Here is an 11,436-nt window from a genome sequence, read left to right on the forward strand (position 1 = left end):
TTTAAAAAAAGAACAGAAACTTGTTGATAGTGATCATGCAGTGCCATAGGAGATGACAGCTGAGAATTATAGCCAGGGAGATAACTCTTTAAATTCAATTAACTTAGATGCCACACCAAATTTGGTAAAAACTGCTGTTAACTTGAACATGTCTTGTTTTTTTTTTTTTTTAAAGAAATTCCATGATTTGTTAAAACACTTAACAGTGACCTTTTATTGTCCCCTGAACAGAAAAGTTTGGTCACTGTCGTGACTACAACCCCTCTATATTTTTACATTCTGATGTACCTTTTAGACCCTAAGCAGACCATAAGATGCTTTTTAAAGCATATAGGAAGTGAAGAATGAAGACTCAACAACTGAAATCCTATAATTTTATTGTTATACATCAAAATCATGGACTGCAGCAACGTTGTCTGATTATTCTGACAATGACACAACTCACTGAATATGCAATCTGGTTATGTGACAACTAGTATGGCAGCCAATATTTTGGTGTGGTTAATGAAGGCCAGCCTTGATGTGAAAGGTGGCCTTTCTTTTTTGTGCGCTTTGAAAAGGATCTGGTGGTTGAGGGCAGACCTGAGATTAAAAAAGCACTTGCAAATAATAAGTTGTTTCAACTTGTATATGTTTCCAATCAGGACAATATAATCTTCAGCAATACAGAAAGTATTTCACAGTTAGTTCAATCAAGTTTAATGCAACTGACCATCTGGATCTGTGAATTCAAAAAAAACACCACCACTGATACTTCATGCAATTTAAAACTAAGAATCATTTGCAACTCCTATTCCATCCAGGTCCAGGGAGGGATGAGAGGTGTTGTTGGGGATGTTTGAGGGATAGAGTCTACTTTTTGGCGGTCTGAAGACGCTCCGACACGTTCTCCCAGCTGATTACATTCCATATAGCCTTAACATAGTCCGGCCGCACGTTTTTGTACTGAAGGTAGTAGGCATGCTCCCATACATCAATACCAAGCAGGGGGATGAGGCCTGAGGGTCAGAAAAGAGAATCCATTTCTCACACAACTATTTAATTTTATCTCATTTAACTAGAGACAGTGAGAGGGGAAATATAAATGGATTTAGAGAGAGGATCGTTTTTCATGTGTAGTTCCACTGACCTGTTGTACCCTGCAGAGGATCCTGGTTAGCACAAGCAGCGATGCGAAGCCTTCCACTCTCCTTGTCATAGCCCAGCCAGCCCCAGCCTGAGCCCTGCACTGCCACAGTGGCAGCAGACATCTTCTCTTTCATCTTCTGGAAGGAGCCAAAGTCCCGCTTGATGGCTTCCATTAGCTCCCCTACAAAAGAGAAGAAGGCAGGTGCTATCAGGGCAACACTAGACAGTAAAAAGGAAGAGACTAAATCAGAAAGCATTTTCAGTAAACTTAATTTACATGTTGAAGATGTTTATATTTCCTACATTATCTGGAGGAGAGTTGCCCTGTCAGCCTCTACTAACTGAAAATCATCCTTCCTTTTTTTTGCAATAAGGACAATTTATTAAAGCAGCATGTTGACCACCAGGGGGCAGAATGGCTAAATGAAAAACCTGAGCCTAACATATGGCAGAGGTACCGACAGCTTTTTATGTTATCAGGTTGCTGTGACAAACACTGGAGTCATGTTTCAGACCACACGATGAATTTCTGTCTGGTATCAAATCCCATTTTAATTATGGTCTTGTATGCAAAATTCTCACAAAATCATAGTGAACTGTAGTTTACTGGGTGCTTAAAAAGCCACTCGTTTACTTTGGCTTGCTATTGTTTTGTGCTGGGGATGTAGTACACTTTTCAGCTTGTCTGAATCCCTTCACTTGGAACAGCTATGATTTATATTAGTGCATTTAGGTTTGGTGTTATTACAGAGAGAATTGCTTTTAAACATTGAAGTTAACTGCACAACAAACCAATGTAGAAAGATTGAAAGGAGACAAGCTGTTCATGTTTTGTATATGTTTCTGCCTTACCCTGTGGCTCGCCTCCACCATTTGGAGAGAGGTTTGTCCAGAAGACAGTGTGGTTAATGTGGCCTCCTCCATTAAACCTCAGAGCAGGCTGGAGGGCAACCTGGGCGGTGACATCTCCTAAAATAGAAGACAAATCACATTTAAGTAAATAAGACGACGTCAGATCTTACAAGAGCAGTTGGCTGTTTAATTCACACAACTTTGCACTTGTACCCTTTGCCAGTGCCTCCTGATATTTCTCCTCTGTAATGTTGAGGTTGTTAACATATGTGGCATGGTGCTTGCTGTGGTGCAGCTGCATTATCTCTGCACTGATGTGAGGCTCCAGGGCACCATAGTCGTAGGTCAGGTCAGGGAGCGTATGCTTCTGCCTCGCTGCAGCTACCTGGTTTATAGTTTGGCTGAGGCTGGCTGCACACCTGAAACAGACCAGGGGAAACACTTGCCAACCATACCATTGACACATATTTTTAGGTTTGAGGAAGCCAACATGCAGTAGAAGTTGGGCTACATGTGTCTCTAATCAGACCAATTACCTAACTTTTGATTTCAATAATAACTTGGCTATCAGTGATACTTGTGTCATTAAAATAACACAAAACAGGCCCAAGATATCCTAGCACGGGTCGGGCCATTAGTTATGCGTTTGTTTGAGCTTAAGCAACTATCGCGAAATGACTTAAATGCCTCATGCTGTTTCTGCAACCTGCATTGATGTTTGATGGTCAGATATTGAATGAGCGGTAGCACCAAATTAAATAAATAAAATAATAAGTTTGTCCAAATGTTACAACACACAGTTCACAACTCACACAGAAGCCCGCGAATGCATGGCAATGCGATAATTAAATGAAATCTTACATTAGGTGCGCCACAGGCTAACCTAGCTGAGCTGCTAAACTAAGTTAGCATCCTGGCTAGCTAACTGTTAGCTCTTAATAAACAACAGTCTCAAGTTCAAAAACAACCACTGCTAGCAGGGGTCAGCTGTCCTCATTCATTGTGCACTTTGAACAGAGTAATGGCACTAGCTGGTAAGTTGATGTGAATTTTACCTGCGTATTTGACCAACTCTGCAAAGCATGTTCATGATAGTGCTAACAGGACAGGGTAGATGAACTGCTAACTGCCCTTGAACTGAGCAGCTTCAACTTGACGGCTCAGTCGACCGTACCATTATCGTCAAATGGGGGTGTTGATGAGCGTGTGCAAGAGATAGATTGTCGTTAGCTGCAACAACTAAAGCCACGACTCTTGTGTCTTAATTTATAATTACACATGGGATTAAAACACCGAGATATATTGAAATTCACTATCATATATTCACTTACATATTGCATAATGCATTTTGCCCCTCCCTCTTCTATCATATTCTTCAACACACCCACCTGGTTGGTTTTCTATGGCCTTACTAAAAGTGCACTTGATCATATGAACGCAGCAGATTGTGTTATAGACAGAATGTGCTTCAGTGCATTAATTTAAATTATATGCCACTTCCGGTTTGTAGCATATGGCGTTAGTGTTAACTATATAGCACGTAATAAAATATTATATAGCAATAATAACTAAATACATTTGTACACGTTGGCTACACAATTTAGCATAATTATCAAAACTAACAGTAACGAATCACGTGAACATATCTTTTAACACATCGGAGTCAATGCCAGAGATCGTCTGTGCTGAGACAAATGAATCACTCGAGAGTTGAACCAACGACACCTCAATATTTATGATAACATTTTCAGATCCAGGCATTGCGCGTTGCGGTTTCACAATTTTCCAAGTCCTAAACCTTGCATAAAAGTTTTTAACCTTGCATGGCTGTTTTAGGGCCACACAAACATACAGTCACTTTCACAGCCATTCTTTTGAATTTTTTTTTTGAGAGTTTACACATATTTAAGTCTAAAAGGAACGATTTATCTTTATTTATATGACATTTGGAGAGGAAATCTGTTTGGTGCAGCTTGAAACAACTCAGAAAACTGAAACATTACAAGGAGACACTGTTCTTTTGAAGGGGGGCCACAACAACACAGCAACAACTGTTTTGATAATTAAAAGTCTGTTCTATTTTTTTAGACTCGTGTTTTATTGTAAAATTTGAATCTTAGAAATAACTTGTAGACCTAACTAAAGTTGTCAAATAAATGTAGTGGAGTGAGGAAAAAAAAAAAAAAAAAAAAAACTACAATACTTGGTGCCTCTTCTATGTCTCAGCCACGTTTTAGGATTCTGAAATCGTCGCAGAGTGAGAGCTCTGCTTCCTCTCCCTCCTCTCTGGTCGTTCTCTGCAGTAGCAGCAGCGCGGCCAGAGCCATTCTGTCCTGCCCGGGGTGAGGAAGATGATGGTGATTACGCCGCAGCGAGCCAACTACATATAAATTCACAGCAAATTTCTGAACGTAGGTGTAATTTTGCGTCTCACAAAAAACAGCGAAGCCAAGGGGATCCAGAAACATCGAAAGAAGCGGGCCTGGTGAGTGTTATTTGACTGCTGAAGGCCTGCTATCTGCTGCCAAGAGCCCGCTAGTTTCAGGAAAAGGAGCGCAAGGGAGGGAGTCATTTCCTTCACCGCCATTTTGTGATAACAAGGAGCTGAAAACAGAGCCAAGAATTGCATGCTGCCAGACTGAGCATAAAGAAAATTTTATTATCCTAGCATCTCATTTTCATAGCCTGTGTTTATTTTTGCCAGCGGATGCTAAATGTTGTTAGCAGCCGAGGGTTAACCTTGGTTAGCTTATTTTCTATTCCTTGCTATCCATCGCTGCTGCCTGCCACAACAGCTAACAAATTAGGCTCGACAGCTCTTGATAACTGGTAATGTTTACTTCACTTTGGTCCGCCAGTTAGTTAAATTGGTGGTCACTCACTTCTTCATTTGTTAGCGGGAAACCACCGCTTTTGTGGCAATTTGGCAAAGTTGTCATACAGGTCATATTTCACTGCGTGTGGATTAATGGCCAACGCGTTACAGTTAAAGAAGATGCAGTTTGCTGTAAGACACGACACCAAGCTGTGATTGATGATGATTTTCTCTCATGTTTTTTTCTAGAGTTCACAATGACCAACGAGGAGCCTCTACCCAAGAAGGTGAGTGTCCTTTCTTGCTTAAACATGTTATTTGTCATGAGCCTCTCCGTGTCTCCATAGGTGCTGAGTTAATGGATGGGTTTCTTTATCTTACCAGTCTTTGGTTTTCTTTTTGCACAGGTTCGCCTCAGTGAATCTGACATGAAGACCCTGACCAGAGAGGAGTTGTGCACAAGGTAGATAACGGCTCTGCAACTGGAGAATAAGTATGTTTTTGGGAAACCTGAGCAGTTAATGTTTACACATCTTCTGCCCCCTCTTAGATGGAAACAGCATGAAGCATATGTCCAGGTCCTGGAGGCTAAATATGCAGAACTATGTTGTAAGTACATCTGCTGTCACATAAGTGTGATCTGAAAAAAAAAACAAACAACATAAACATTATTTCTCTAGTCTTGCCAGCATCTTTCACAGAATTTAATTATTACATTTTGCACACTCTACCGCTAAGCTTGGCAGTTTATGAAAAGGGATTCTCTTTTGATGCATGTGCTCTTCTGCCCCTCTTCACCGTCTCAGCCAATGATGTACCAGGGCTGAAGGAGTCGGAGGAAAAGCTCAAGCAGCAGCAGCAGGAGTCTGCACGCAGGGAGAACATCTTGGTCATGCGACTTGCCACCAAGGAGCAGGAGATGCAAGAATGCACAGTATGTATCTGTTCCTTTGCTTACGTAATGTTTTAATATGATTATGGGGAGGTATTTGGTGCTTCTAACAAAATTGCTGGTGCACTTGGCATCACTGACCTGTAATGTTCTCTATAGTAACTGATGCTCTCTCCTCACTAACTCCCTATGAATTAGTAATAATGTATTACACGTAGCTATTTTTATCTAATCCTAAATAAAGTCCACTTGCTCTGAGACTGCATCCAAACATTACTTTCATTATTGATGAACGAGAGTCCATTATATTTATTTTTTGATAAATTGATTGTGGCTTTAATGCTAGTGCTGACAAATGCATATCACAAATTGCCAGAATTGTTAAACATGCCTTCTGGGTCTGATAAATGACAAAGCCTAGAAAAGCACAATATATCTAAACAACAGTTTATCAGTATTATTTCATACACTAACTTACTTTAAATGGCAGTTGTGTATGTGAATTTAAATTCTCTAATCTCCTGTCAGACAACTGATCAAGTTATTGACATCATTCCATTACTGTTCTCTACCTTATATTCATTCATCTATCAAGAAGGGCATCCTTTGCTCTTATCAGATTGACAGCTCAGTGGATCATCCTGTGGCTTTATAGCAGCACATGCCATTCTTATAGGGCAGGTGAGGTGAGCTACACTGCCAGGTCAAGGTTGGAAAGGTTTTAATCTTGGATCCCGGCAGTTACTTTTCTTTTAACCACTGAGTTGTAAAAGGAAGGAGACCATCTTCGACTGAAATGCCTAAATGCTGAACTGGCTGTTGTGTTTCGAGGCATGTTAGTTGTACCTTTTGTGTAAATGTATTCAAATCAATTCTGTGGAAATTTAAGGTCTGCATAACTGACTTTGACAGGTGAGATTTTGTTTGTTCTTTTTTTGAACTTCTCTGGTTCTTCCTTGAATGGAAATTCTTTGCTGGTTGTGTCCAGGAAATCAACTAATGTCTAACAATAGATGTTATTACAGAATTTAAATACCTTTGATTGAAGTCAAGAGTGATCATTATAGTCATGACAAATTATCCACTGAAATATTATTTTATTTAGTTAGTTAGTTTACCTGGTTTTGGGAGGAAAATGGTATTGTCACACCATCAACTGCAGCTAGTTAAAGCTAAAGGATTAGTTTTCATAACAATCAAAAGTTCTTCATCAGTAGAAATGTACTACATTTTACCAATCACTTACACCTGTTTGTTTTATCCTGCAGACCCAGATCCAGTACCTCAAGCAAGTCCAACAGCCGAGTGCGGCCCAACTGCGGTCATCCATGGTGGACCCAGCCATCAACTTGTTTTTCCTCAAAATGAAGGCTGAACTGGAACAGACTAAAGACAAACTGGAGCAGGCCCAAAATGAACTGAGTGCCTGGAAATTTACACCTGATAGGTAAAGACAATCAAAATAACTCCCCCCCTCAAAAAAAGTCAAGACTTCCTCACGCCCCCCACCCTCACTCTCACTGCAGGCATGCAGGAACAATGGTGGGGGGGAAGGCTGACACATGCTGTACTCACCACGAGACTCAGACTTTACAGAAAGCCAGTCACTGCAAAACAAAACTTTTTTGTACTCTTGCACTGTGCCAGCTACATATCACATAACCTAACGTGAAAAGACAGTATGGTCAGGTGACACTTGTGTTTCAGCTCTCTCCCCTCGTATCCCCTCACCGTCCAAGGGCCTGAAGGAGTCCGGACTGTTCCTGAAGAGGTGGTCACTCCCCGACACGGATATGTCCTCCCCACCCCCTCAGCTCAAACCAGACAGTTCACACATTAAATAGGGGGGTTATGGTGGAGGTTGAGTCAGGCAGGGAGCATCCCTAGCCTAAAACAACAATTGAACATTTTAAAGACAATTCCCATACTTGGTTTATAAAGACATTTAACTGTGGATTACACCACACACATACCTGCTAGTCTGCCTGAGAAACGTAAAGACTTTTTGGACAGTCTAGACACATTGCAGTAACATGAGGAAAGTTCTAGGATTTAAAAGTAAGACTTCGGGGGGGAAGAGCCACTAGAAATGATGATAAGACTGTGGTGGAGCCAGATCCTCGGTCCACAAGGGACTATGGTTCAGGCATGAGAGTCCAGTCGCCTGTGTCTTTGAACATGGGCCCACTCACGGTAGAGTGTATTTACATGTTTTATTTTGTGACTTGTTTCTTTTTAATTGCATTTCATTTCTTTCTCTTGTTTCTCTGAAACAAACACTTACTGCAGTGTGTGTGTGACCCCAGAAGCACAATTGGCTCGATTGTTCAAACTTGTATAAAATTTTCACTTTAATCATGAGTTAAGCTTAATGCTTTCTTTGGATTCTTTGACATACATATTGAAACACACTGCTGTAGGTGCACTGAGTCCTGTTTCAAGTTGTGAATGCAAATGTCTAACAAGTCATGTTATGAGTTGATGAGAATGTATTTATTGTATTTCTGTGTATTTTTGTGATTGACCACACAATCTCTCCCTCAGCCATTTATAATTATAGCAGGGTAGACTTTTCTTTCTCACCACTGGAGCACAGAGCTTCAGCCACTATTTTCACAATAAGAGCACACAGTGTTATGTTTTATGTTTTTCAAATTTATACTCTGGTCTCTGACACTTGAGGCAGTGAGATTTGAGCTGAGAAGAGAAGAAGTATATACAACTGACTAAACATATGCAGTGCATAATTGAAACTTTTTAGAGTAACATACATGGTTTTTGGTCAGTGTTCTGAGCTAGTTTGAAATAACTATCACAAGTTTAAATACTTCTGCTTTCAGATGGTACAGCTGCTGAATAATTTACCAATATTGTTAATATTTCAGTGTCCTCTGGCCAGATAACTTTCATAGGCACCTCTAGATTGAAGTTAACTATGGTTTGAAATAATTTGTATGTGTCTCATTTGTGTGCCAATTCAGCATGTTGATTAGAGCTTCTTAAAAGCATAATCACAATAATTGCTAATGTAAAATGAACGGATGTCAGGATTCCTTTATCTTTTGTAAAGTTGAGAAAGAGGCTCCCTAAGCAATTTGATTCAACTGTTGAAACATCTGCTCTTATGTATTTAAAGTGATCACTGCACAAAACCAATGCTTGGTTCTGCAGTGCACATTTCCTTTCTTGCTACACATAGTTAAGTGTTATTATTTAAATTGTAGGTTTCTTGTAGTGTGTCATTCTAATATCACTCTGCTCTGTTACATTTTTTATTACTGCTTGTTCCTCACGCTCAGTGATGTGGCGAGTTCATTTGAATTTGAGACTTTGGTAGCGACAGAATTGCTACTGTTATTTTTTTAAGTGCTCACTTTTCTTCAATATGCAACATGGTGAACAAGTAACAGTAAAACAATGGGTGCTTTAGATCCATAGAAATGTGGGTCTAGTGTGCTTGTTTGGGTTTTTAGCCACAGTGCAGACTTTAAATTATGAGAATGAATTTATAATCCTATTTTTGATTTAGTCAGAAAAAAGCTCAGGTTGGACATTTACAAGAAAATAATTTATAATTTGATCATATTTGTGTCAGTGGGTTGCTGATAATTTTATATTGCATTGGAATCTAATAGACATAATGAAAATTGTGTTGTGACTGGAGTCAAGTAGGGATGGCCCTATTGAAGAGTTTCTATTGACCCTTGGCAAACTGGAAGTGGGTCAGACAGTTGGAACAGATCTATGGCATCTTTTGCCTGTTGTGTTTGTCTCTTGGTTCACTGTGTGATGTGAGACTTGTTTCCCTTACAGCCAAACGGGGAAAAAACTGATGGCCAAGTGTCGAATGCTGATTCAGGAAAACCAGGAGCTGGGCAGGCAGCTATCCCAGGGACGCATCGCCCAGCTGGAGGCTGAGTTGGCCTTGCAGAAGAAGTACAGCGAGGAGCTCAAGAGCAGTCAAGACGGTGAGAACATGAGCGGCATCCACATCTCACAGCCTGCCGGTTTTCACTTTACAAAGTGTGGCTGCTTGCCATATGTTTGACTTTCAACATGCTAATATTTGATTTTTGACTTTGTTCTGTGTGTTCCTGATATCCGTCACCCCCCAGAGCTGAATGACTTTATCATCCAGCTAGACGAGGAAGTCGAGGGAATGCAAAGCACCATCCTCGTCCTACAGCAGCAGCTGAAAGAGACACGACAGCAGCTGACTCACACTCAGGGGGCTTTGGCTGGACCCAGCAGGACTTCACCCACTGCTTCCAGCTCATCAGCTGAACCGTCCACCCAGCCCGAGCAGGCCAACGCACCCTCTGAACCAATGGGCAAAGACTACGGGAGGGTCTCCAATGGACCAAGTAATGGCAACTCATCCCAGAGGAGCGAGACCACTACACCCAGCCTCTACAGGGAGGTCAGCAGCACTGAGGAAGACTTTCCCATGTCCCCCATGGTCTCCAGCCCTGGTGAAGCTGAGACCAAACTGTCCAACCACTCAGAAGAGGCATCAGGTAGTCAGACTGCTGCCGGGAGAGTAGGAGGACCTGTGGGTTTCGGGAGCCAGCTGAGTGCAGGGTACGAGAGCGTGGACTCTCCAACAGGCAGCGAGACATCACTGACTCAGCACTCGAATGACACAGACTCCACCACCGACCCCCATGAGGACAAGACTGCCCTGGTGACCAAGGGCACCAGGACTGCAGGGTCACGGCACGCTCAGAATGGCCTGGACTCCAGCACGAGCGACAGTGCGGTTTTGTAATGTACCTTGACATGTACTTTTCCTTTTTTTTATACAATATACAAACAAGGCAACAATTGCATAGTCTGTAACACAGCGCTGCTGTCCAAGACGTTTTGTTTTCACCCTGCTCCCCTTTGCCTATCGTGATGCCTCTGTCACATTTGTGTTGCTAATTGGGGATATAACAGGAAAGGGTTAATGTTAGAATTGAATTGCGTGGATGTATGATTTAAAACTAGTACGTTTCATTCTGCTGTTTATTTGAGCACGTCTATGCTGTTCTTGTTTGAGCTCTTGACACTGAAATCAGGCATCTGGTGTTGTAACTCATCGTCAAAAGTCAGTAAAATCACTGAATTACACTAGCTTTGCAATATTCAAGGTCATTTTTAGATGTTGGCCTGTGTTTGTTTTTTTTTTTTTGTTAAATACAATTTTAATTTTTCATTGACAAAAAAATTCTGTTCAAAAGATTCTGTTGAATTGTGAGTAGTTTATATGCGATGTTCATATTATTCTGACTTCAGTCCTTTTCATGTACTGACCAAATACCAATAAAGATTTTTAATACTATAGAGTGAAACCCATTATTACTAGATATGAGGATAGTACTATTAGAATAAAAACTTATGACCTGTTGGCTTTTTTTTTTTTTTTTTTTTTTTTTTAAGTTAATAGATGTATTCAACATCTACCTATCTTTAGTCAAATGAGAGAATTAATATTAAAAAAAATCTTTTTTTTTTGCCTGTGACCTACAATCTACAATGCCAATGTTTAATGTTAAATCTTTAACACATCCAATGAAAGTAATTTGTTACATGTTGACATATTAGTAAAACTTCATTTATCTGTGGACAGAAGTTAACAACTACAGCAGCATAAGAAGAAACAATATACAGATAAGTAGAAAAGTGTATTCATACAGAAAAAGATAGCTGTATAAAGTGTTGCCATAACCAGTGCGCATAAATGAATATACACGCAATAGTCCATATC

At 40.5% G+C, this 11,436-nt stretch overlaps 2 protein-coding genes across 4 annotated transcripts; one reads left to right on the forward strand and one right to left on the reverse strand.

Annotated features, from left to right (window-relative positions):
• Positions 1-360: 360 nt before the first annotated feature.
• On the reverse strand, positions 361-3,179 carry sod2 (superoxide dismutase 2, mitochondrial). The gene is made up of 5 exons (XM_071479416.1): positions 3,036-3,179; positions 2,194-2,399; positions 1,981-2,097; positions 1,130-1,309; positions 361-998 (listed from the first exon to the last, which is right to left on the reverse strand). The coding sequence occupies exons 1-5, from the start codon at positions 3,068-3,070 to the stop codon at positions 853-855; spliced, it is 684 nt and encodes a 227-aa protein (XP_071335517.1). The 5' UTR covers positions 3,071-3,179; the 3' UTR covers positions 361-852.
• Positions 3,180-4,299: 1,120 nt separating this feature from the next.
• On the forward strand, positions 4,300-11,010 carry wtap (WT1 associated protein). Of its 3 annotated transcripts, none has more exons than XR_011691163.1 (8): positions 4,300-4,465; positions 5,045-5,082; positions 5,203-5,258; positions 5,346-5,404; positions 5,602-5,729; positions 6,956-7,880; positions 9,501-9,655; positions 9,803-11,010. XR_011691163.1 is itself a non-coding variant. In XM_071479413.1 (8 exons), the coding sequence occupies exons 2-8, from the start codon at positions 5,053-5,055 to the stop codon at positions 10,453-10,455; spliced, it is 1,260 nt and encodes a 419-aa protein (XP_071335514.1). In that variant the 5' UTR covers positions 4,300-4,465; positions 5,045-5,052; the 3' UTR covers positions 10,456-11,010. The 3 variants fall into 3 exon arrangements, 2 of the variants coding, with proteins under 2 accessions (XP_071335514.1, XP_071335515.1); XM_071479413.1 differs by having other exon boundaries at positions 6,956-7,134; XM_071479414.1 differs by lacking the exon at positions 4,300-4,465 and adding an exon at positions 4,567-4,809 and having other exon boundaries at positions 6,956-7,134.
• Positions 11,011-11,436: the final 426 nt, after the last annotated feature.

The sequence above is a fragment of the Trachinotus anak genome, unplaced genomic scaffold, assembly GCF_046630095.1.
Source record: "Trachinotus anak isolate AG129_WGS33_773 ecotype Australia unplaced genomic scaffold, CSIRO_AGI_Tana_v1 ptg000005l, whole genome shotgun sequence".
In the NCBI taxonomy this organism is placed as follows: domain Eukaryota; kingdom Metazoa; phylum Chordata; class Actinopteri; order Carangiformes; family Carangidae; genus Trachinotus; species Trachinotus anak.